Source organism: Petaurus breviceps, unplaced genomic scaffold (genome assembly GCF_028583685.1).
Source record: "Petaurus breviceps papuanus isolate PSGF00001 unplaced genomic scaffold, PetGlider_PUasm1.0 90895, whole genome shotgun sequence".
NCBI lineage: Eukaryota > Metazoa > Chordata > Mammalia > Diprotodontia > Petauridae > Petaurus > Petaurus breviceps.
In genome coordinates this window covers 32,692,256-32,719,629 of record NW_027187372.1, presented here as the reverse complement: position 1 = coordinate 32,719,629, position 27,374 = coordinate 32,692,256, and the positions used below count along the sequence as shown (strand labels likewise).

The window sequence follows — 27,374 nt, the reverse complement described above, 5'->3', positions numbered from 1 at the left end:
CACACACACACACACACACACACACACACACACACACACACACACACCCCAGATCCTAACAGTGACTCTTCTGCTGTCAGTTAAATATTACCCAGCACACTCTCAGCACAGCTTAGCTCCCAGACAGAGGATGCTTCTGGCAGAGGGTTCTGCCCCATGAGCCAGGAACATGGCAAGTCATGACCCTAACTTCCTTTATTCATTAGGTAGAGCATTCTTTTCAAATGGCATTAGAAGGGAGGCATCACATGGTGTACCAGACCATAAGTCAGGAGGGGCCCTAGGTTTGCATCTTACCCGGGACACCTAGCAACTACAGCACCCAGCTCTGCGGCTGCCTGTGAATGTGCTTTGGCATAAGTCTCTTAACCACTCAGTTTTTCCATCTGCAAGGAGGCTGGACAAAGACCTCTTCCAGCTCTAAAATTCAATGACTCTCTATGATCCGCTGCCAGGATTCACTAGTCAATGTTGCTTTATCAACTGATTTACTTCTCAACACTGCAGTGGGAGGCAACAAACAAGTTTCCTTTGCTTGTCAAGTAGGAAGGCCTCAGGAAGATCTTTCCGGGCTGACATTTCTATTGTTTCTATCATTTTTCCAAGGGTCTCAATCACTAGAATAAACTACTAATGAGATGTCTCCTATCCTGGCACGGCAGATCTGAGTGCTGGAGGAGTTGGAAGCCATGGGTTTAAATCCCTCTTCAGATGCTTATATGCTTTGTGACCCTTGGCAAAACACATCACCTCTCTGATCCTCAGTTTCCCCATCTGTAAATACAGATGAGAATAGCACCCACCTCAGAGGGCTGTGGTAAGGACAAATGAGACAAGGTGTATAGAGTACTCTGTACACTTTAAAGTCCTATATAGACTAAAGAATCTCAATGTATTTCATACACATCATCATCTCTTGCCTGGGGAGGGGAAGCAAGAGCAAGTGACTCATCCATCTGCAGCCAGAGTCAGAGGCAGGGTCAGGATAGGAACCACAAGTATCACTTCCCACCCTATCACTCTCCCGGCCTCAGGGACAGCTACCCCTGCCAAGCTCCCAGCCGCCTCTCACCATCTCCTTTTTTTATAGCAGTGGTTACAGGAAAGGCTCCCATTCCTTCTATCCTGTTATGTGAGCCACAGGCTCACATAATTAAGTCAGATAGTAGAGGGAAAGAAAGAAAGGAAAAAAAAGTAGAACCAATAAAATTGCAGTGAAACCTGGGTAGATGTTTCCTTTTGTGTCCTGGCTACTTGGGGGAAGAACCTTCCTGAAGACATCCCTGTTTACGTGAACAGGTTGCCTGCCGGGGCAATCATGTCTTACTGCTCTCCTTCCTCAGTTCCCCATAGAGTATATCACAGGGCTGGGCTTGGGATGCTTGGGTAATTCTAGCCCAGGGAGAAGCAAGCTTGCAGTAGTGGGGAGCAATTCTAACACAAGGAGGAAGTGGCCAAAGCGTCTTCCTTCTCAGATGGTAAAGGGAAGGCCCTATAATTCTCTAGGACAAAAATCTTAGACACACATTTGGGGAAAACCACCAGTGGCTTCCCTCCCCCTCCAGTTCTGAAGTCAGGCTTCCGTGTTGGTTGCATCTGAGGGTCTGATAAAGAAATTGCAAGGGGACCCCACCCAAAGACAAGAGGGGTATTATTGCCCATCCCCCCTCCCAACAAAAGCTGCTGAAACCTTGTACATAATACAATGGAAGCTGCAAAGTCCTTTTCCTTCCCCATTAAAAAAAAAAGCAAGGAGATATTCGGCAGGGAAGAAAAGGAGGAGAATAAACAGAACCGTCTTTGTGTGCTATCACACAACATGCATCTCTTTTCTTTTTAAAACTTCTTGGAAGAGAATGAGTCATCTAAACATTGCAGGAAACCAAAAAGAAGGAGGGGAAAAATTACTTTGGGCAAAACTCTTTTTTTAATGTTTTCGTAGTAACTTTAGCCTGGAAAAAAAAAAGAGCCTAAATTTAGAGCTGAAGATGTGGAATATTTAACAATGCTCATTTTGAGGGATAGGAAGTGAACCAATGTGGATGAACCAGAGTCTTTTATTCTGAAACTCACAAGTGCTGGGCCAGTTCTGGCCAAGTGCAGGCCTTGGCCTGTGCCACTCCGCTCACTGAGCTGAGGTGTGGCTGGCTGGCCGGGAGGCTCCTGCTCCTCTGTGTGTGCTCTCACAGAAACAGGGAGGAGGCCTAGCCCTGCAGCAGCACTAGCTCCCAACTCCCACACTCTCTCCCGGGAGTTCCGATGCCTCCTTCTACAAAGTCTGTTTTGCCTCCCTTTGTATCCCCACAAGACCTGACCCTTAGTAGGGGCTCAATGTTTAGTGACTGATTCAGTATCGCCTTTTGTCTATTTTCAGTAAAATAGAAATTTTAATAACTGTTCTAGGAGACAGGTATGAGGTTTCCCTAAGGAAAAAGTGAAAACACGTACATGGTTGGGAAAGGCAGGGAAAACAAGTAATAATAATAGTAATAGCTGAAATTCTTATGGAACCTGAAGGTTGATCAAGTGCTTTAAAACTGATCCTTACAGAACCAACTCTGTGAGGCTGTCCTACTGTCCCAGGATCACAGACTTGGAACTAGAAAGGTCCCTAAGAGATCGTCTAGCTCACTTCCTAATTTTACACAGAGCAACCTGAAGCCCAGAGACATTAAATGACTTTTTCATTGTGACAAGTATAGTAAGCTTCAGAGGCAGGATTTGAATCCAGATCTTTTAGGATGTATCCTGTTCTTTCTATTACAAAGAGAGACTTTTTTTCCTCATCATTCAGATATATTAGACAGTGGCTGAGCAACTGGGAACTACTGGGTGAGAAATTAAGTACAGTTGAAACCTCTCTATTAGATAATTCAATTCAGCTCGACCAGCATTTATTAATCATCTCCTATGATGTGGCAGTGTGCTAAACATTGGGTACAAGGACAAAATGAAGCACAGACCCTGCATACATTCTATTGGGAGAATTCAACCTATACTTTGTTACTGTCCAGCTGCACCCCATTTGGAGTTTTCTTGGCAAAGATACTGGAGTGGTCTGCCATTTCCTTCTCCAGCTCATTTTACAGATGAGGAAACTGAGGCAAGCAGGGCTACATGACTAGCCTAGGGTCACACAGCTAGGAAGTACCTGAGGTTAGATTTGAACTCAGGTCTTCCTGACTCCAGGCCCAGGTTCTCAGTGGGGCCTTTTTCCTTGAGTGCATTTATTTCTATCTATGAACCATTTCAAGAAGGGATTTCCCTGTGCTCTGGAATGTATGCACTGTTAGACTTGGTAAAGCATGACATGAGCCATTCCCCTGGGAGTAAGCTCCATTCTGTGGCCTGACAGTATGCTCAATGTACTCGTAGGTCTGCCTTCCCTGACTCTCAGAGCTGTGAGCCATTAGTGAGCCAGAAGTTCTTATCACTCAGTCTAGCCAAGACTGTTCACCACCAGCACCAGGACCACAGTGACTCTATGCTCTGTGGGGAAAGGAGACAAGAGGCAGCAAAGGGGCCAGTTCCTCCCTGCAGATCCTTGGCTTATGGTGTCCTGCTTTTAGGTTCAGGCAATTTACATTTCTACCTCTTGGGATGGCCAGCTGTAGGCTATACTCTGCCCAGAGTGGCCATTCTGCTTGGGGTGTGTGCGTCATTGCTGGGAAAGGGCAAATAAAACCCTCCAACTGGACTGTCTTTTAAAGCCCACATTGTTTCCTTTCCCAGAAGGATGGGTCCATGGGTGGGGGAGTCAGCCACCACGAGTTCTGTGGTGCTCCACTATCCCTCCCTGGGGAAGGCAGTTTGGGAGCCAGGGGCTGATGATGTCTCCAGTGCCCAGAATTCTTCTTGGATGAACGGTTCTTGCTCCGGAGGTCATTCCAGGGGCTCAGTTATCTTGGAGAGCACAGGATTTGGAACTGGAAGAGTACTTAGAAATGAGGTGGCCCAAGCCCCTCCTTTTACAGATGCAGCTACACAGGTGGAAGTCTGGATTCAGACCCAGATCCTCTGTCTCAGTGTTCTTTCTACTACTTTGAGCTACCCACCATTTCCTAGTCCTAATGGCTGAAGGGCTAACCAGACTGAAAGGGAAATGAGATACTGGGGAGCACAGGGGTCCTTGGATGGGCACAAAGGTAGGCTGGGAGCAATGAGAAAGAGAAAAGGCAAAAAGGTGACCCGAGAGCACAGCTCTCCCAGTGACTGGAGAAGATGAGGAATCCTTGGCTTGGCAGTGGAGGAATGGGAAGACTCCCCCCTGCTCCAAAAGCAGGCTTCAGTCTGCTGCAGCAGGGGCCACCGAGGAGACTGCCTGTGGTTCCCACAGTCGGGGCTGGAGGAGGCTGAGGGCCAGGAGGTAACAGCTCATCTGAAAGCTGGGAGTGGGAACACCGAAAAGAGGAAGATGGCCTGGTAGGAAGCAGAGCAGCAGGAGTGCCAGCCCAGGAAATGCCTGGGGCACCAGGAAAACTGCTGATTAAATGCTTTAGAGAAGAGGAACCAGGAGCAGGGCAAAGTGGGAGGAGAGGCCTCAGATGTTTTGGTGCCCTTGGAGCTGCTAGTACAGAATCTTCCTGCAAGAACAGGCCAGAAGAGTAGAGGGGAGTAAGGGCTCCAGATGGGCTAAATGTGAGGTTTTTTAGACCCCTGCCCTCATCCCCAGGGGCCAAGAGAGGTAACCAGGGAAAGCAGAAAGCCACACAGAAGGACTGCTCAGACTTCAGAGCTCCTAGCTGACTATGCCTTATCTCCTTAGGGCTTGAATCCAGTGGAGTCTCTGGAAAAATGGGGTTAGGTTTCTTCAGCAAAGGGAGGGCAGCAACCAGAGCTGGGGGAGCCAGGGAATGGGGGGGGATGGCATATATTATCTATCTCCTAACCTGCTGCCCAAGCTCCCTGACTATTGTGTTCCTTGAGGACATGGACTGTGCAGGGGACCCCATGACAATTAAAAAGAGGATGGAGGAAAGAAGACTTAGGGCCTGAGGATCTGGGTCTGATTCCTCGCTATTTTCTATAGTTAGGTGGGCGCCCAAAGGCCAGTCACCTCACCTACTGAAGCCTCGCTTACCTCAGCTGTAAAGTGGGTGGTGAGAACACTTCTATATGTTCTGGAAATGCTTTGGACGTAAAAGGAATCTTCAGGATTATCTAGTTTGAACTCATCAACTACAGATGGGGAAACTGAGGGCTGGAGAGGTAAAGAGGCACACCCACAGCCTGCACTGTCCCCCAGCTGGGCTCTCACTCCACTCCCCCACAGGCATGCGTGAAGAAAGTGCTCTGTGAACATTAAAGAGCTATATAAATGTCAGCTATTCAGCTGCTTAGTAAAAACCTACTGAATGAATAAACGAATAGGGCCCAGAGTCATGCTCGGTTGTTGTCTTTAGGCTCAGACCCTCCCAGCTCCCAGGATAGGGTGAGCTGGGATTTCTGTTCATACAAAGGTCCCTCAGAGGGAAAGACAAACCTGATGCTGTAACCACAGCTCCTCATTACATTCCATGGGGCTTTTCTGAAACCACAAACCACCAAGGAGGTAACGGGGTAGTGCTGGGGGGAAGCTGTATCCGTGCACTCATCACAAGCATCTCTGAAATGTGCATTTATGACAAAGCACCCCATGTCAAATCTCAGGGGGCCACCGGTTCCCCAGAGGGTGACCCAACTGAGTTCTCCAGAATCTCTACAGTGCTTCAGGGTAGATGGGGATGAGCCTGCTGGAGCTCTCCAAAATCACTCAGGTTCTCCTATCAGTCAAAAAGCTCCCACTGTGTGCAAAGCACTGTGCTAAGTGCTGGGGACACAATGACAAAAATATTTATATCCCATGGGGGAAGGGGGAAGAAACAGAGAGAGAGAGAGAGGGAGAAAGGGAGAGAGGGAGAAAGGGAGAGAGAGAGACAGAGAGAGAGAGGGAGGGAGGAAAGTGAGAGGGAGGGAGAAGAAAGACAGAGAGAGGGAGAGACAGAGAGAGATAGAGACAGAGAAAAAGAGAGAGTACATATACAAGGATATACAGCATGAATACAAACCCAATACAAGTTAGGCAGGGCAGTAAATCCTAGCATTTATATAATCACTAGCATTTATCCAATGCTTTACAATTTGGAAAGTACTTTACAATTAACTATGACCTCATTTTGTCCTTAGAACAACCCTCAGATGAGGAAACTGAGTCAGGCAGAGGTTAACTGACTCGCCCAGGGTGACACAGCTAGTAAGTGTCTGAGATTAGATGTTACCTGGGGTGAGTGCTAGAGGAAGTAAAGGATTGTATGAGCCAGAGGTGAGGAGTGAGCTCATTCCAAACGTGGAGCATGACTAGTACAAAGTCATGGAATAAAAGAATGAATGAATGAGTGAATGAAAAGGCATTTAATACATGTTTGGTTAGCCAGGAGGTGGATTACCATGTATAAAGAAAAGAGAGAAGGCCAGTTTGGCTGGACCATAGATATAGTACAAGGTCAATAAGATGAAGAGCTTTTTAAAAATCACAGATTGGGGCGGCTAGGTGGTGCAGTGAATCTCTATTCACTGGCCTGGAGTCAGGAGGACCTGAGTTCAAATCCAGCCTCAGACACCTGACACACTTACTAGCCGTGTGACTTTGGGCAAGTCACTTAACCTCAATTGCCCTCCAAAAAGCAAAAAAAAAATAAAAAAAAACAGATTGAGAACTAGAACCTCAGTGGTCATCTGTCCAACCCCTTCTACCATGAAGAAAATCGTGGCTCAGAGAGAGGGACTTGACCAAGGGCACACAAGTAATATACCACAGAGTCAGGTTCTGACTCCAAGCCTGGATCTCCTTCCCTTGCATGATTCCAGTTTAGGGTGAGCACCCTGATTTTTTAGAAAAGTCTAAAAATGCTGGTCTCCAATAGATCCCAAATCCCCCAAGCCCTTACCTGTCAGTGCAGAAAGGAGAAATGGGGAGCAGAGGGTGAGGCTTGCAACGTACGGCAGAGATGGAAGAGGGCACAGGTGGTGCCTGGTGGGAGACGAGTAGTCTCTTCAAAGAACAGCTGCATGGGGTGGGGGGAGGGGAGGTGCTGCCTGCCCCAGTCATTCCAATAAACCGTTTGGAGCAGAGGTCCCTAGACTTTTCTGTGTCATGGAGCCCTTTGGCAGTCTGGTGAAGCTTAGGCACTCCTCCTTATATACGGTTTTAGAATAAATGAAGGAAATGCTTAATTTTGTTTAGGGGTTGATAAAAATAGCTGTATTTTTTTTTTCCAATCTCAGTTCATGGACTCCATGGGCCTTAGATTAAGCACCCCTCATTTTGAGGCTCCTGGCAGTGAGAACAGGGCTAACATATCACTGAACACAAGACAGCTAGGTGACGTAGCGGATAGGACACTGGGCCTAGAGTCAGGAAGACCCAAGTTCAAATCTGGCCTCAGACTATGTGACTCTGGGCAAGTCACTTAGTCCTGTTTGCCTCAGTTTCCTCATCTGTAAAATGAGCTGGAGAAGGAAATGGCAAACCGCTCCAGAATCTTTGCCAAGAAAACCCCAAATGGGGTCACACAGAGTTGGACACAAATGAAATGACTGAAAACAAAAGTCACTGACATGTGCCTGGTGGTGAATGGAGTGTGTAGTGAGAGTCAGGGCCATGAGATCAGAGGGGAAAGACCAGTCAAGGCTGTGAGGTGCAGCACTGGGGTCTGGGTGTTCTCCTCCTTGGGTTTCATTGGGAAGGGTTAGTGATGCTGAAGCTGTTTCAGATCTGGCCTAGAACTGCCCCTTGGAATCACCCCGGCTGACCTAAGCCCTATTTTCCAGAGAAAAGGTGCCCAGTAGTGGGCACTGGGACCTGGCCGTCACAATGGAAAGGAATATAACATTGTGCTCCTTCCTCATTTAGTCCTCCTGATTTTTTTTCTGAGTATTTCTCAAGTATTTCCATTCCTCCCTCCCAATCCTAATTGGAGTCTTCACTTCCTCAATCAGGACTGCCCTTAGAAGCCCCACCACTGGCCTTCTTGCTTCCCAGCTCATTTTCCTTCGATCAGCTGTAGACACCACAGTCAGTCTGACATTCACAAAATGGCACCACATTAATCGTGCTACTTCCCTGCTCCTTTCAGGCAGGGAATCAATTGAATAACTTTCATTTTTAAAACATCAATAACTCCCCTTTGCATTCCAAATAAAATCCAGACTCTTTAGGTCAACGTTCAAGGCCCTTGACAATCTGAACATAACTTCTCTTTCTAATGCCCCCTTCCTTCATCTAGCCTATGAGTAGACCCTCAAGTGTGGTCGTTTGACTGAATCCAAATTCCACAGAACAAATCCCCTTATAAAAGGATTTGTTCCGTAAAACCTGAACTCAGTCAAAAGGCTACACCCAAGGACCTAGAAGGCCCCAAGTGACCTCAAGGCCACAGGTTCTCCACCCCTTCACACTACTGAAACTTTGTTAGTATCATCACCCGGCCTGAAAAATACTTTGATCCTTTCTCTCTGTTGAAATTCTACTCATCCTTCAAGACTCGGGCACTCAGCACAGTGCCCAGCACACAGCTGGTGCTTAATAAATGCTTGCTGACTTCACCTAACTCAGCTCAGAGGATCCAGATCTGACTCTCTTTCCACAGAATAATGCTGCTTTATATGTTGCCTAATATTGTAGCCTCTTTTACTTTACAGGCAGCTGCTGGGGGTGGTGTGGATAGAGGTGGGCAGGAATGGATAGAGCACTGAATTCTCTGAATTCAAACCCAGCCTCAGACACTTACAAGCTGTGTGACCCTGGGTGAGTCACTTAACCTGCCTGCTTTAGTTTCCTCACCTGTAAAATGAGAGATGATAATAATAGCACCCACCTCCCAGGGTTGCTGTGGGGATCCAATCAGATAACACTGGTGAAAAGCACTTGGCACAGTTTCAGGCCATATAAATGTTTGTCCCCCTTTCCCCCTTTTCCCCATTCCTTCATGCATCATCTCTTGTGATCCTGATTTCAAGGTCCTAGAGGGCAGCCTTCTTCCCCAAACTAAATTCCATCTAACAAGTATTCTTCCAGGGATGTTATGTGATTGAAAGTCATAGAACAGGGGCAGCTAGGTGGTGCAATGAATATAGAGCAGGGCCCTGGAGTCAGGAAGACCTGAGTTCAATCCAGCCTCAGACACTTAACACTTACTAGCTGTGTGACCTCGGGCGAGTCACTTAACCCCAACTGCCTTGCCAAAACCAAAAAAAAGAAAATCACAGAATACTACAATCTCTAAAAAATGGAAATTCAGGAGCACCCAAAGGGCAGTGGAGAAGTACATGGAAGCATGAGCAGAATGCGGGACATTACAAACAACATTTTGAAGGAGCCCTGGTTTTAAGGATATCTGTGAACAGAGAAATGTTATGACCAGGAAAAATGGGACACTGGTAACAAAGCAAAAGCAAGAGAACACAAGGGATGCCCCTAGCGTCTTGGGGAATTAATGGACAAGAGCCACACAGGACGGGCAGGCCCAGATGGGTTATGATCAGCCTCGCTATGGACAAAACCTTGCCTATTTCTGCCAAAGGCACCATCATCTTTCTAGTGTGTCAGGTTCATAAGCTCAGCTTTCCCCTGGCCTCCCCACTCTTCATCGCCCCCACGTACCCAATCAGTCACCTGGTCTGGCCATTTCTACATGCACAGTGTTTCTCTGACTCCTCTCCCCCCCCACAACTGCCCCCTCATGTCTTGCCTCCTAAATGGTCTCTACCTCAGATTTCTTCTCACTCCAGTCCATCCAACACAGGCTTCTGAAGGAACTTTCCTTAAGGGAAGATCTGACCATATGACTCCTCCCCAAACTAACTCCAGTGACTTTCTACTGTCTCCAAGATAAAATCATAAATTCTTTCTTAGCTTTCAAAGTCCCACACAACTTGACCCCAAACTATCTTTCCAATATCACTGGACACAAATCCCTTTCCCACACTTTCAATCTGGCCAACCAGCCTTCTCTTTATTCCTCACTCACAAGAGTGCAGTTCCCATCTCCATGTCTCTGCCCTGGCTGCCTCTCTCCTCATCTCTGTTTCCGAGGGTCCCCACCTATTCCTTTAAGCTCAGGCACCATCTTCTGCATGAAAGCTCTGCCAAATCCCCAGATGCTGGTGCCCTTCCTCCCAAACCACCCTGTACTCAACTAAGATATATGTGTACACATATATACACATATGTGCATTTATTAACTTTATGCTGTAAAGAGTTTTGTACATACTTGTCTATCCCATGAGAATATAAAACCTTTGAAGAAGAGATTGTTTCACTCTTCATATTCACATCCCCAGTACCTGAGTGCCTGACACATAGTAGGTGCTTAATTGATTGACTAATTGAGATAATAATGGAGCATGTACCACAGTGACTAGCACAAGGCCCTACGTAAAGAAGGGTCCCAGTATAAATGTGTTAACTAGAAGATTAGGATGAAAAGATCACATAATTGATCATAAAAAATGTGAAGTAAGAGTACAGAAGAAGCTCTTTGATGTACGAGCATTTAAATCCTCAGTTACCTCTTGCTGAAAAAGCTGTTTTTACTCTGTTTCAGAGAAAACCATATATGTAAAAACTGGAAATGTAAAGTGCTAGAATATTAGTCACAGTCAATAAACATTTATTAAGCACCTACTGTGCTAAGCACTGGGGATAGAAATTAGAAAAAAGAAAGACTGCCCTCAAGGAACTTAGTGTCTAATGGGGGACGCTGGGAGAGAGGGAGGAAGAGGAGGGCACCCAAATTGGGAACTGTGGCAAAGTTGGTCAGAGAAGTCCCAGAGTAGTGAGGGCAGCCAGGTGAGGAACACCATGTCTGAGCTGAACCCTCTCCTTAAATGAAGAGGGAGGAAGGACACCCACGTGGCAAATCTCAACACCATCCAGAAAGCGGGGCAGTCCAAAGAGCCAAGTGGACACAGTGTGTTCTAAGACACACTCCCCAGAGCAGAGCCAGTACTGGCCCAGGCTATAGGGTTAGGCAGTGACTCTGCTGCCCCACTAATCCATCCTGTCCTTGATTCAGTGTGAGGCCCTTGGGGAGCCAGCAGAAGGCTGAGTGCAGCCTAAATGACCATGGAGAGAGCTGTCTATGGGTACTACCCTGACATCCTGCCCTCTGGAGCACAGGCAGCATTCTTCTTGGGGAGTCCTCCAGGGAAGGAGCAGAAAGAAGCTGAGGACAATGGGGGCTTTCAGGAGGGCTACTGGCCCTAGAGGAGATGAGAAGGGCAGAGAAGCAAGGACTGGACACCCAGGAGGAGGAAAATCATCTTGCTCCCCATTTCTGGAAGAACAATAACGCGAAAGTTGCCTGCTGGAGTTATGGGAAAATGACTGTAGCAGCACTAGCATCTTCAGGCTCTTATCAATACTTTGGCAGCCCAAGAGAGAGATGTGCTGAGTGTGCCCCAGCTCCCTGCCCCCACTCTCAGCCCACTCCCCAGCAAGCACACAGCCAGCAGTGGAGACAATCAAACTGTGTCTCTGGCATGTGGAGTGCTACAGGTCATGGCCACACTTAACTAGAACATTCATCCTCTGAAGGCCCAGCCGGGTTCCTCAAAACTCCCTTTGTGTCCGGGTGCATTTCTGCCCCTTTGACGCTAATTTAATCAAGACATTCTCCAAGCTCTCAGATGGGGCTCCCATGGTGGTTCTGCATTCCTCGAGGCATTAAGGCTTCTGCAGCCAGCTTTGTTGGGGTGATGTTCAGCAAGGCAAGTGAGAGGATGGGGTCAGGGTGTCTACGCTAGAGCGTGCCAAACTTTTGTATGAGCCCTTGGCATCAAAGAGGGGACTGAGCTTGCCAGACATTTTGCACCCGTTTATTAACCCTATGCATCCCTCAGACGTTGATAAATATTTTCCTAGATAAGCACACTGGCTCTGAACAAAAAAGAGAAGAGAGCCCTGAGCCTGAGCTCCATATTCTGAATTCCACGACACAGAGCCCAGAAGTCTGACGCTGGAGATGAGTGAGACTGTGGCTCAGCAGGGGGTCTGCTCCCTTAAGGCTCTGCCAGTCCCCACCTTCTTTTCCCTCTATGATTTTGCAAATTCCAAAAACTTCCATTGTCTCAGTCAAGAACAGACTAGACTCCAGATCCAAAGCCAGGCTTGTATCTCTCAGCTGCTTCTTGAAAGTACAGCCTTTCTAGCACACAGCCAATAGCCAGGAAAAGATGCTGCTGAGAATTGAAAAGGCTTTAGAGCAGCAAATGGCTCCAAGCTGAAAACAGTTAGAATAAGAGAGAGGAAAGAAAGGAACCAGCTCCAGTCAAAAGCACCCGAATGCCTTATTCCAAAGGGATCGGAACATACTTTGCACAGAGCTCTATCAAACACTCCCTTCTACATGAAGTCTTTCCTGATACCCCCAGCTGCTAGGGCTCCACACTCCTCCCCCTGTTACCTGGCATTCATTTTGTATGCAGTGACAAGTACAGAATCTATAAGGAAACTACCAATGCAGGCCAGCACCTTCTCTGCAGCTGAGGACCTCAGGAAGCTGCTCCGAACATTGGGGTGTTAATTGTCCAGGGTCACACGTACTGTATGTGCTGGGATTCAGGACTTGAACTCAGGTCTTGCTGACTCTAAGACTAGCTCTGTATCCACTAAGCCACACTGCCTCTCATTTTGCATATTCATATATATTAAAATATGTGTGTAGATAGATGCAAATTAAAAATATAACTATATGCACATATATTTGTATAATATATACACAGATATAGCTCTATCTATCTATAAATCTCCCCAGCCCTAGTATCTTTTGAACTCCAGTCCTGAATCCTCAGCTGTCTACTGGACATTTTGAACTAGATGTCCCATAAGCATCTCAAACTCAAAACAGGTTGGGGAGTGGATACAATGTCAATCAACCAGCAAAGCCGTACTACTCCTGCCTTAGACTCTAACTGTGTCATCTTGGACAAGTCACAACTTCTGTTTGCCTTAGTTTCCTCATCTGCAAAATGGGGAGAATAATAACCCCTACCTTAGGGTTCTTGTGAGGGTCAAATGAGATAATCTATGTAAAGTACTTTGCAAACTTTAAAGTGTTATAGACATTCTAGCTATTATTATCATCCCCACCCCCCCCACACACACACAATCTCCCCTTCTTCTAAACATCTTATTATTGAGCATTCTGGACATGAAGCTACTACACTACTTCTGCATTCAACACTGGTACTAGCACTGACGTTTGGACAACGACTCTTGCATTGACTGGTCTCAAGGGAGCCTTGTAATTCTCTACATCATGAGGTTCAAGCTGAATGAGTTATACCTCTTAAAGCTCCATTGCATGAAGAAATCCTGCTGCATCCTTTGGGCACAAAGATCTGTAGCCTGACCCCAGGAGCCCTAAATTAGAAGACTTGATTTTCACTCCAAAAGGCCCAACTACAGTGCAAAGCTCAATCCACAGGGAGCAGCGGCCCTGCTCTCCACCCAGGCTGGGAGGAGGATGAAGCAGGGACTCCCCTATAGCCCCAAGCTATGCAGTATCCAGCCAGAGGCCACTGCTCTGATCATATCCTTACATCTGATTGGGGAGGAAGCCCATCCAGTGTGTCAGGAATCATGTGCTCTGATTACAACACCTTTTTAAATCTCCCTGCCCCAGGAGGTGATATGCACTGATAACTTTGATAATGGCAGGAGGTACAATTAATGTCTATCCCTCTTCTCCATATACTATTCTGTGAAGGGGACTAGAAGGACAGAACAAAATTCCACTGAGGCTTCAGCTTACAGCTCTGATGCAGACAGACCACTTAGCATTCAGCATGCAAGACTTCTTCCCACCTTCTGCTGAGAAGGTATATAGTTGGAAGGCATAGGGTTACCATGAATAACTCCACATTGTTTCCAAAAGAACATCTTTCTTTTATTTTTTTAAACTGGGCATGAAGTTTTATAAAATAAATATACGGATGTAAAGTTGTTTCTCTTCTTTATCTGATCAGCAATCTTTTAGTGTTCCTTGCTAAAGTGAACATTTGTCTCCCCAAAGTTTTCTTATTTTATTTTTATCTCATTTTTAGTTTCACAATAGCCCTGGGGAGAAGGATGGTAAAAACTCGCAAGTTCATAGGCTTTGGAGACCTTATAGATATTTTAGTTCAACCCTTCCATTTTGCAGATGAGGAACCTGGAGCCTGGAGGGGTTAAGTGACTAACTCAAGGTTATGCAGTTTGGAAATCGCAAAATGAAAATTCAAGTTTGGGTCTGATGACTCAAATTCCAGGCATCTTCCACGGTATCCCATTTCCCCTTTCCCTTCCTTCTGCCACCATCCTAGTGGTGCTGGCCTACATTATTTCTCACAAGGATTACTGTACTAACTTCTCAACTAACCTCTCAGCCATCTGTTTATCTTCTAAATGTTAGTGAATAATGTCCACCAGATTAACCTTCTGAAATGATGACTTTTCAGCATGGCACTTTCTTGCTAAAAAATAGTCAACTCTACCTACAATCCAAGCTCCTCAGATAACCAGTGATTCAAGGCTTTCCACAATCACCTACCTTCATCACCTACCACCATGCCCACAAAAAAACCTCTTCTATAATAGCTACTCCAGTCTCCTCATAGTTCAATCAATAGGCCCAGAAGGGTAGTAATCCAATTGAATTCAATATACAGTTATTAAATCCCTAAGATATGCTGCTACTGTGGGCCAGACTCTGAGGAGACACGGCCCCTACCTTCATGTGACTTGCAGTCTAAATGGGGAGATAAAAGATCATAGATTCAGAGGTACAAGGGATCTTAGGGGCATCTGGGCCAATTCCTTCGTTTTACTGAGGAGGAAACCAAGGCCCAGAGAAGTTAAAATGGCTTGCTAAGGTCACACAAATGCCAAGTGGAGATGTGGAGGGGATTTTCTCTAGGCACAGAACATTACCTATTTAAATACACAGAAGTCGGGGTTAAGGAATGAATGAATGAATGAATGAATGAGCACTTACACACTCAGTATGTGCTAGGCATTGTGTTAAGTTCAGGGGACATCAATCCAAAAGTGCCACAGTTCCTATCCTCAATTACATTTTAAGAACAGACAACACAAATATGAGAGTGGTGGCCAGGGAATGGCGTGTCTGGGGAGTCAAGGGAATGGCAGACTGGTTCACAGGGCAAGTCAACTGATATATCCTTTCCAAAAACAATGGTTATATGGCAGGGTAGTGAGAACAGGAAGGACAAGATCTGGAAACAGAGAACACAGAGCATGAAGGGGAATAGAGTGAAATGAGGCTGGAGCCAGATTATCAAAGATCTTAAATCCCAGGCTAAAGAAGTTAAATTTTACTTTGCAGTCAAATCCAAGCCAATGAAGACTGGCATCAGGGAATTTTCCATTTCAAAGAGATTTTAATCTGTTAAGATATCAGTGGGTTTAAGGTAGGATTTTTGGCAACCCTGGATACTATAGGACTAAGAGATAATGGTCTAATCCTACCTTTCCCATGAAGCCTTACCTGAGAGCCTCTCCTAGAACACTTCTGGTTTGTCCTACTCTATTTGTGACTTATTCAACAAGGATTATTTTAGTCTTCTTCCTTCCTACCTTTTCAGATTTCCCCCTAAAGGTCAATGCTCTCCCTCCCAGATTACCAAACAACTACTTTGTATGTATGTATTCATGCTTCTATATGAACTGTATTTTTCTACATATTTGTATTTCTTAACTTTTTATGTTTTTATATATACTACTTATCTCCCCTATTAGAATCTAAGTTTCTTGTGAGTAGGGATTGTTTCATTCTTTATACGTGTACCTATCACGACGGCTGGCACATAGTAGGCACTTAACAATTGATTACTAATATAAGGTGATGCATTATTAACAGTTTCATGAGAATATGTTCTCGTTCTATGGTTAGACTGCAAGCAGACTGAGGGCAGGAATTGTGTTTTAAATTTATTTTCTACTCATCTCAGCCTAAAACAATGCTAAAGAACACTAAATGTGTGTGTGCTTGTTTTTTTTTTTAATGGTGTTGAATTGAATTGACCCAGAAATCTGGCCACTCTGGTTTTAAAGTAATATTCATTTTTCTCAGAGAGGCCTTGAAAGAAATAAGGGAAATGGGACATGTGTTTTCCTCTGGCCTAAGTATTCCAGGACCAAGTAGCTAGAAAGCAGAGTAGAATGAAAACGTGTTTGGTACTCTCCACCCCTAGCAAAGCATCAAAAGGAAAACAAGGTCATGGGAAGAGGCAACACAGGAAAGGAAGTGAGGCCAATTTGTAGAGAAGGCTCAGATTCTCTTGGCTTCCGTGAAGAAGTGATTAAAGCCAGAGGCCTGGGTTCCCAATTCCCAGTCCATATTCTCCCTCCACCCCATCTGATCAGATGCTGCTGACAAGATCTCACTGTGGGCGACAAGTACTACTCCATCCAAGAAGATAAAGCTACACCTCCAGAGGCGAGAACATTAAACAGACACCACTTTGCCCCAGCAGAGCCCTCAGCTCTGAAGAATTCAAAGCACTCTCCATACACAATATGGCTTACTTCCTCAACATCCCAGATCATTCTCAACATTTCTACAGTGAGAGAAACAGATGCCCAGCAGAGGGCAGGAAATCTCCTAAGGGCATTCAAGGAGCTGCTGCCAGAGCTGAGAACTGATCCTGAAGAATCTGGATTCCCAAAGATGCCAGAGGACTGTGCTGCAAAAACAGCCAAGGAAATGAAAGGAGAGAAGAAGGGTACCATCTTGCTAGCCATCACGAAGATTCTTTAGGGAAACTCTACCAGGAATATTAGAAAGTCCCATTACTGCCTACCAGATCCTGATTAAAATGGAGAAACTAAAAGAAGGAAACAAAAGAGATCCTAGGAACCCTGCCTCTCACTCCTGTCCTTGACTAAGGAGTCCCAACTCCACACAGGGCATCCCAAAAAGTTCTCCTTACCAAAGGAAAAGCCAAGGTTGGAGAATTTGCTAGGTCCCTATAGTCTTAATCCCCAAATTAGTGTATGGTTGCCCTCCTCCCAGAACAGGGGTGGAGGAGTAGGGATAGAGAATGGTACACCCACTATTAGATGTGGTCCCAGGGTCAGCTGATTTTACTTAACTGTTTTTTGTTGTTGTTGTTGTTGCGAAGTAATATTCCAGGGCAGTTTGGGGAATGATATATTTGGAAATGACTATGGTATAAAAAAACCCAAAGAACATCTATAAACTTTGAAAAATAACTAAAACGGCCAAAGAAGAGAGAAAAATCAGTATAAGGGAATTCATGTTACTACTAAGCTCTGTGACTATATAACTTATTCAAAATCTTACTCTTCTCCACTTTGCATGGTACTCTGTACACAGAAAGCATTTAATAAATGTTTTTGAATGGATGCATGAATATTCACAATAACTTAAATTTAACTTATAATTTTATAATGACTAGATTCAAGAAAAGTAGGCTGTTGATATTTTTAGTAATCCTAGGAGTAGTAATAACATTTGTGTGGCTCTTTCCTGCTATAAAGTGCTTTATATAAACGGTTTCATTTGATCCTTACAAACACCCTGCTAATCAGGCAGTCCTGGCATTATTACCTAGTTCTCAGGGGTATTGTGAGAAAAGCACTTTGTAAATAGCAGAGTGCTTCATCAAACTTTGCTATAATTATCCCTAGGAAATGGAGGCTCCCTGAAGTTCAGAGATTTTCCTAAGATAGCACAACTAACGATGATGATCATGATCATGATAGCTCAAATGTATATATCCTTAAGTTTTTACAAGAAGCTTTCTTCCTAACAACCCTGTTAGGTAAGTTCTATTATTATCCCCATTTTACAGATGAAGAAACTGGCACAGAATTTAGAGGTGGAAAGGATCTTAAACATCACAGTACTGGGTCAATAAACTAAATAGGTTTGTTATACTCAATGCTGATCAGAGACATTCCACAGTGGTGGTGTAGGTGATAGTCCAATATCCTATCAAATGGAGAATCCTACCCAAAACTGCCTCTAGACCACAATCCTCAATTGCCAAGGCCCTAACACTAAGAAATGACTTAGTTGACGGGGGAGAAACATCCTAAAAAAGAAGTTATGAACATGGCCACAGCTATGCCAACAAGTGGGTAGAATGCAACCCTTCCAAGAGCCAATCGGGCATTATCAAGGTCTCCAGGAAATCCGGGAGACCTCAGCTATAGAATGAGCTCAGGACTGTGGGCACCAGCCAGGACATGATCTCATAGCAAGTGAGGAACAGAACAGAAATTTGAATGAATCAAGGTCTTCTAACTCAAAATCTAGGACTTTTACTGATGGCTCTAAGCTGCTTGGTTCACAGGTGATGTTCCTTGCCCAAGATCACAAATGAATCAGTAGCTGCCAGAGTCTAAGCTTTTGAAGGCAAGTGATCTTTCCAGTAGATTACAATGGCTTCTTCAATAGTGCAGGAGGAGCTTGAGAGATCTATTCAGTGGAGAGAAAGGCAAAAGCATCAGAGAAGCCAGTTTAAATACAAACATCACCAGGAGGGAGGGAAGAGGATGGGGGGAAATGAAACAAAATAAAGGAGCTATTTCAGAAGAAGACTAAGAAAATTGTCTTTGTTATAAAGAAGAATTGTGCTTAATGTGGCCAAGCAAAAAATCCACTGAAGAAGCCCTCCTGAGCAAGGCCAATAGAATCCCAAGGAGTCAACCCTACAAAAACAGACACAAGCCCCATTCTCCCTTGGCAAGGCAGCCAAGGTACAGGGTGGCAATTCTGGCTGGAACCTAGAGACTTGGTCTTCCCTTAGGGTCTGACTGCACCACTAATAACAGACAATCACCCAGGCAGCCAGTCTTGCAGCTCACCAATACAGAACTTCTACAGCCTTGCTGCTGATACTGTGATCAGAAACTGGCTGCATGCCAGGGCTTCCACCCTTGTTGGTACTGTTTCCACTCAGGGTAATAAGTATTTACTCATGGACTTAGGACAACAGGTGTTGGATGATGAGTTTTATTAGTTATTCTTCTTCACTCACCAGGGAGGCAAGAAGCCATGTGTAACCTGTCCCACTGCCTCCTCCTGCCCCAGGCCTGTGAGGGTACAGAGTTAAGTCAAGTGCTCCAGACCAGACTCCACAGAGCAGCCGTAACTGAGCCTACAACTGCCTTACCCTGCAGACAGTCACTGTTCCCCTACAAGACCACTAACAGCTTTGTGTGCAATGGAAATTACTGAGTTGCAGAGAACTCTTCAGGCAGTTTAACCAAACAAAGAAGCCTCAATCAATGGGAGCAGAAATAGACACACCCAAGACATACTGTCTTGGGATTGCTGCTTGTGTATATATTTGATCTCTCCAAAGAGATCAGATCAGTATGAAGGCAAGAACTCCATCTCACCCTTCTCTGCATCCCTCCCTAGGATCCAGCCCAGGGTCTCTTGTGAAGCTGTTCAACTTAGTAACTGGCTGGTCTGACAATGCTGGAAGATCAGATGGCTAGAAAGTGTCTGTCCTTGGTCCACTCTTGCTTCTGCTGAATGCTTCTCCTTGTCCACCCCCTCCTCAGGGCCTTTCTTCCCCTTAGTTTGAAGGGTAACATAACTTAGGCCTGTGCAAGTTCAATTCCAAACATACTGAGCTCTTAATGGAAGGCACTGTAGAAATCTAATGGGTAAAACACACACACACACACACACAAAACAATTCATGCAAAAGAATTAGCCATCTTTGATACAGACCCCCATCTTCTCAAGTTCCAAGAAAGACTGGGACCACCCTGAGAGCAGCACCGAGGGACAGGACTTGCTGGGAGCTGTGGGCACGATGTCACAGCAGCTATGGCTCCTGCTGCTCTTCGAGGCCGTTCTTTGGCAGTGAACCTGACTCATCTTATCAGTGGAGATACCTCTGAAGTATCTGGCAGCCTTCCATCCCACCTCAAACAAAACCAGACCTCACATCCTACTGTTTCTCTCTAAAGAGGATCTCTTCATCAGACATAGGGAAAGCAAAGCCTAATTGGACGAATCCAGGCCTTGCTACTGCCCAGACAAGGCCAACAACTGCGGTGAAAGGGGACAGCTGGCTACGGAGCCCCACGAAACCCTGTTCGGATCAGATGGAAATTCCAGCAGTAGAGATTCAGGGACAGGGGAGGGAAGACACAGTCAGTCACATTACTGTTTCCTTCAAAGATATCCCAGTCCTCCTCTGAACCCTGCCTCAAGAGAACAGCATGTGAAAACACAGCTCAGAAAAGCACATATCCCTCCCCCATGACCTCCACCCCCACCCGACCAATCATTCCCTTAACACATGTCACACTCTGCTGGGCCCCATTGTGGCTCCTGCTCTTTTCTTGGTCATCCCCAATGCCACTGAAGATGCAGCTCTTCAGAGATAGCCCTGCTCCACGCCCACTTGTCAAGCTGCTGGATGAAAAGAGTGAGGGGGAAACCTTATCTTAGTCCCAAGAGGGAGATGGGATGGGTTGGGTCCCTGTCTTCTGGAATCTCTTATCTTTCTTCACTAGGGCTAGCACCCTTTAGAATGTGCCAAAAGAAATCTGAATAGTCACGGCAATTCTTTCTTAACTAAGTTACCAATATTAATCTGAGACACGTGTCAGTGGGGGTGCCCTTACTGACACTGACTGATGGCCTCAGACATCTTTTCAGTATGTTCCTTGCAGCTTCTTCTCTTCTGGCAGGGCTGCTTATTGTTCAGAGGCCAAAACATCACCAAGCCTGAAGCAGAGAGCCCTGGGCTGCTGGCCTAAGGAGCTTAGACCGGGCCCTACCACATGTCCCTGCATCATTCACTACTATTCTGGACCTCAACTGCCTAGTCTGAAAATTTGGGGAGCAGAAAACCATTGAGATCCCTTAAATCCTAGGATTCCATGCATCTGCTTTATCAATACCTGCCCACAGCATCCTCGACCTTACCAGGGCAGACACAACCCACACAGACAAGATTTCCATCCAGACCGAAACAAGTGAGAGAATGCTTACCTAGAACCTGGCCTAAGAGAAGCCCAGTGACTAGACTGGAAAAAATTGTAGCTCAGAGGACCAAGCTCGGTCTGAACCCAGGCTCTGTCTCTTGCTACCTTGGGTGACCTTGGGCAAGTACTTCACCTCTCTTGTTTCTTTATCTGTAAGAGGATGAGCTCTAAGATTCCTTCCAGTCCCCAAACTATGATGCCCAAGAATCCAGAAAGGAACTGTCAACCAAAAGGTCAAGTCCTTGACAAGAGAACTGAGAGCTTAGGTAGGAGAGGAGGGCCTGGAGGAGGTATGATTCAGAAAATGGGGACTGCTGGAACAAACCACTGGTCTTTGCTAAAGTCTGAGGAGCTATCGGAGTTACAAAATGTAGACTTGAGACAAGAGAAGGATGGACAATTCTTAGGTCCTCCAACTGAGAGGCGAAAGAAAAGGGCCATCTTCCCAACTGAAAGAACAGCCGCGGCCCTAGTTTATTTTAGCTAGGAACCAGGAGATGGGGGGGGGGGGGGATTTATTTCTGTTCTCTAATGGGTTCTTCAGCACACACAACCCCTATAGAGACCAAATGGAACAGAAAACCCAGGCCACTGGCAGTTAGACTTTGCACTGCTTTGGTCACTGTTTTTGAAGCCTGAGCACTAAACAAACGAAGGTGGCAGCAATAATATTTGCCCAAACCTTGGCTCCAAGGGGGTCAGACAGATTTAGCTTTCATTACATGGAAAGGAGGCACTGGGACGCCAAATGAGTAGTTTTCCCTTGAGCCCCTGCACAAAGCAGGTCTGTTTCTGGGCTGAGGCTGAGGGGCTGATTTTCCCAGATGTCCCATTTAAGCTGGAGGAATCTCTGCTGCTGCCTCATGCAAAATGTAAAAGCTGCTTCAGCAGCAAGAACCGCAAACCAGGGGGGCAGTGGAGGGGATCCCTTGAGGGGCCCAGCAGCATAGACAAAACTCTTGTGCTGCTACTCTGATAGCCTGAAATCTGTCTGCATTAGCTGTGGCCCAGATTCTTGGCCAATTTCCACGTTCAAGCAGCCCCTGACCTCCCTCTCGCTATGAATTCTCACTCTGGGGAGACAGAACATGCTGCCCCATTTCATTTATGACTTCCAGCTGCTCATCCAATCACCTGGTATGGATAACAATCAGAGGGGTGCCAAAGGCTGGTCTCTTACACCCTAGATATGGTCCTCATTAATTTTAGCCTGGAATATTCCACTATGTCAAATACTTGTATTTCAATTCTTCCTACTCCTCACCCCGTTTCCCCCTTCTCCCTCCCCCAAACAATCCTCTATATCCCCACCAGATTAATCTTCCGAATACATAGCTCTAGGCACATCACTCCCTGGATCAAATGCCCTCAAGGGCTCCTCACTGCCTACCAAATCAAGTCCAAAGCAGTTTAGCATCTAAGCCTTTCTACAACCGTGTTGCCACTTATCTTTTCAGCCCTATCTCCCACTATTCCCTTTTCATAGCAACGAAATGACATAGATTCAGAATACCCGAGTTCAAATTCTGCCATAATAGCTATGTGACTTACCCTCCCTCAGACTCAGTTTCCTCATCTGCAAGATGAAAGGATTGGCCTAGATGGCCTCTGAGGTCCCTTCTTGCTCTAAACTGATGATTCTATGGATCCTATCTTTCAGGAAAACTAGACTTCTTTGTCTTCACCAAACGTTCTCTGCTTTTGCAGCTTCTGGACTTCGTTTGCTTACAACATTCTCAGTGCTTAGAATGCCCTTCCCTGGTACCACTGGCAGCTGAAATCCCACCCATTCTTCTGGAGCCAGCTTAAATGCCACTGCCTTTCCATATGTCCCCTACCGGAGGAAGAATCCAGAATTGATTTTCATGTTCTTCTTTGAAATATATTTATTCATGCTAAGCCCCATCTTATATGCGTTCGCTTCTGGAGAGTAGAGAGTATGTCTTACTCATTTCTGTAACTCCCTATCTACTTGGTGCTCGATAAATGAACTGAATTGAATTGAACTGAATTGTTTCTTTCAAAGGTCTGAGACTAAAAAAAAAAAAGCAGGGCAGGGTATTCTAAAACTATGTGAAATACCTGGAATTACTGGCAAAGATATGGAAAAATCTTAGTGTGCTCTAGTTTATAAATTCCAGAAATATCTTTCATATAAGGATTTTCCTGTTTGAAAACAGTTGGAAAAAGACTGAGTTGGCTCAAGTAGATTTGGAAATGGATTTCCCAAATAATAATCTTTTTAAGCTTATAAAACTAGCCAGTGGATTCAGATCCATTAGCAGTACAGAAGTCTCCCTGAGCCATTCCTACCAGAAGACAGAACTTGAGATTGGCCCTTGTGTTGCTAAATCCAAATTCACTTGAAAAGCAAGGAACAAGACTCTCCCACTCCCACATGTGGATCCAATTCCAACTTCTGGGTCCTGAGACACCCGGTGAAATAAATATGCCAGCTAGCAAAAATGGGCTCTGATACCACAAAAAGCCATGAGCTCAGGAACAGCATTGTCTCCTGGGATCTCCCTGGTAGAGCTATCCATGAACTGTGCTCTCTGCTGCCCATCACGGAAGGTTTTCAAGCAGTGGCAGGACGCGCACTGTTGAGGGTGCTGTAGAAGGGTTTTCTATTCAAGGACCAGTTGGAACAGGAGGTATCCAAGGTCCTTTCAAACTGAGAGCCTGTGAAACGACATTTCCATCTAAAATGTCTGACAAAAGAACTATTTTCTCCCTTGGCCCAGCTCATTCTCTCCCCTCATTTGCTTTTATCTCTGCTATCACAATTTACCACGCATTATAGGGTCTGGCAACAAAGAGACAGGAGCTTTGAATACAAGCTGCTCCTCTTCTCCTAGAATCAAAGCACCCTGGACCTAGAAAGGTCCACACAGATCAGCAAATTCAAGGGGTCTTCACCTTCCTGTGTTACAGACCCCTTTGGCAATTTGGTGAAGCTTCAGACCCATTCACAGAAAAAATATTTTTAAATGCATACAATAAAATACAGAAGATTGGAAAGGAAACCAATGATATTAAAAAGAAAAACAAGTTCATGGACTTCAGGCTAAGAACTCATGATCAGATTTGACTCTGTCATTTGACAGATGAGAAAACAGACTGGAGGTGAGAAATCACCTGCTCATGTTCACACTATTGGTTAGTGACTAAGTGATCGAGTACCCAGTAGGGAGACTTTCTGGCAAAGGATGCTGACCTAACAGAAGCCAGCAGGAAGCTTGACAAATACCTGTTAGGGGAGCCAGTTGAGCCTGTAAGTCTGGTTATGAAATTCCAACCAGAGGGGTTCCCATCCTTCTCAGGGTCTTGATATAGGTATGGGAGTGGTTTCTATAATGGGCATGTGACACTTCATACTTGCCCACATATCATACTTCACCATTAACAAAATGACCTAGAGGTTCATTTACATTGGAGGGTACTGAGAAGGAATGATTTCCTTGCTAGTCAATGAAAAGCAACATCATTCACATCTAGCTGGGGTAGATGTGATCTGTTCCCAGGACTTCCCAGGTCAGCTTTTTCCCTGGGGCTCCCTGCCCACATTGGAATCCCACTGGCAAAAGAAAAGAAATGTCTACTCCTTAAAATGGATCAGGGAGAATGAAACTTGACTGCTGGTCAACAATCTCACATAAATCTCTCATCAAGTACAGTTTAATTGCTGTAAAAGTTTGAAAAGGTCACAAAGAGGTCCTATAAGGACCAGGGACCTCTCCTTTATACCTCCAGGAATGGAAATGCATATGTAGCTCAGGGAAGTCAACCCAGAATCCATGGCTAAGAATGTCAATGCTGGAGTGGATCGAGCTTTGAGAGAACCATAGACCTCTGTGTCTGCAGCAGCTTCCGTGCTAGCAGGCTGATGGCAATACATTGAGGGAGCACACAAGTGGAGATGCTTGTGTTGGCCCCTGGGGGTCACCTGCCTCAAAAAGATCCTAAAAAACCATGTAGCAGCACTGAGGGATGTAAAGGGCTTTCTCTTAACTCAGACCTCTCGGGCAATTTCTCTGACTGGGAGAAAATGGTGAACAATTGAGATAGGATGGCTCTCCTAAAGAGCTTTGCCCAGAATCACAGACAGGACAGAGGCTGGGGCTCCCTTCCTCAAGAGACCACAAGCACATTTGAAGATTTCACTGAAGCACCACCAATCACTGTCAAGATTTCACTTCACTATACTTGAACGGGACTTACATTCAAGTCACCATGTGGAGGGGAATAACGAAAACAATGCCAAACAGAACTGGGGCAGGTGTGGAAAAGGGTGAAGGGCATCCTCTGACGTGGCCTGCAACTGCTTCTCTGCACCATTAAGAACAGATCAAAGGTTTCCCCGGCACGCCTACTTTTGAAATGGAACACAACTATCTATCTACCCAACATAGCCAGGAGGCTGGAACATCAAAGTGGACCACATCCAATTGTCAAAGCATCTCCCTTTTCTTGGCTGGAGGATCATATCCCCCATGCCTTGCCTCTAAGAAGCCAAGAATCTATGGATTGTGTGATAGATACTACACTTCCATGGCTGAAAAAAATCCAGTGGACTAATTGTGTAACAGCACTCTTCCCAAATGACCATTATCTCCATGGGTCCCATTCATTTTCTCCTTCCATTTGCTGTCTCAAGGATCACAATTTACTAAGCTTTAGAGTAGCGGTAAGGTCAAACTCAAAGAGAAAAGGGGCAACATACTGACACTATATATGTTCTTCTGTATTCGTTTGGGTAATTACATTTTATTCTGGCTCTACAGGAAGGTATGCTTGACACTCTTTCTAGACGATTTGAAGACATGGGAAAAGAAATATAAAGAAAAAAAGATTCAAAATAATTTTTTTTCTTCAATACAGTGAGAAGATGAAAAACCAGGCCCTGAACCAAGATCAAACCAGGAAGAAGGCCAAAAAGTTTCACCTTAAAAATGTGGAAAACAACAAATGACTGAAAGCTCTGGATATTTAATAGAGTTGGTTTTTTCCCAATATTTGAGAATGTTGTCAACTGGAAACCTATAAATGCTCCCTCCTCCAGTGATTCCTAGGAAGACCACCCTTCTTAAAATCCTCCTAAGGATGACAATCTGTCATGTACAAGGATGAATGGCGTTTGCCACCATACACAACCAGCTTTCAACTGTGGAAAGCTGACTTGCTTTCTTTCAAAAAATTATTCCACACAGAACTCCAAGTACCAGAATTTAGAGATCAGTGTCCTGGTCTATACACAGAAAGCACAGTGTAATGCTAAAACCACTAGATTTGGAACCAGAAGTTACTGTTTCAAATCTTGGCTTTGCCTAGAACTTGGACAAGTCACTTCTTCATCTGTAAAATGAGGAGGTTGGAAAATGATTCCTAAGGCATGCCTAGCTCTCTGATATCCTCTGTCCCCAAAAGTCCATCTCTAATGTATATGGTGATACAGGACAGAATCTTCTGTTAAACTGGTCCATGTCACCAAGTAAGGTCCATAAATCAATCATACTAAGCCCAGGAAGGAAAAAAAAAATGTTGCAATATTAATAGATAATCAAGTTCCCAAGTCCATCACAGCCAAACGACTTCGGGATCAAGTCTCTGAAAGAGAGCTGAACCAAGAAGTATACGGGCTTGGAAAGTGAATTAGAATAAGAGAACATGAAATCATACTCAAGGGCCTCAAGGCTGAACCATTTCCCAAATAAAGTAATGTTCTATTGCAAATCACCGAAACATACTAGCAACTAGCATGGATGATATAAAGGAGAACCCATGCTGCAAACTGTGCTGGCATGGCCTTGAGGTGACGACCCTGCAGAGGGCTACAAGCCACGGCTGCTACTGACTCAACCCTGGCAAAGAGAAAAGAATGGGGATTTCATGTACTTCATTATACTTGGGCTCCCTAGAGGAAGAGATGGCTGCAGATGTGTTTAGGAGGCTACCAAGGGTTGGTTTGGCTTTACATTTACTTACATGGCATGTTAATACCCTTCCAGAATCCATACATAGGGACCCCTCTAATTACCTTTTTAAAGAGCCTTCCAGAATCTTCGCTGACTTGGACAAAGCGGGGGATGATGTTATTCAGGTAAATGTCGCTCAGGGTGGTGTGATCCCGGCTCTCTCGCTTCACTTGGTTCAAGAGGAGGTTCCAGCAGTTGACTGGTGAGAGAACATTCTGATCCTTCCTGGAAAGAGAGAAAAAAAGGGAAGAGAGAGAGAGGGGCACACAGCCCCGGGGGAAACATGAAAGAGAAACACAGAAACCCGCACTGTGAAAGAGAGAGAGAAAAATAGAGAGAGAGATTTAGAGAGAGAGAGAGAGAAAGCGAGAGAGAGAGCG

The 27,374-nt window shown here is 45.3% G+C and overlaps 1 protein-coding gene across 10 annotated transcripts in view; it reads right to left on the bottom strand.

Annotated features, from left to right (window-relative positions):
• Positions 1-27,374, bottom strand: part of SRGAP2 (SLIT-ROBO Rho GTPase activating protein 2) — a 259,458-nt gene that overhangs the window by 91,134 nt on the left and 140,950 nt on the right. For all 10 annotated transcript variants that reach the window (XM_069074711.1, XM_069074709.1, XM_069074706.1 and 7 more), the window contains exon 4: positions 27,057-27,219. In XM_069074711.1, coding sequence (XP_068930812.1) covers positions 27,057-27,219 — 163 coding nt within the window. The remainder of the gene's footprint in view (positions 1-27,056; positions 27,220-27,374) is intronic.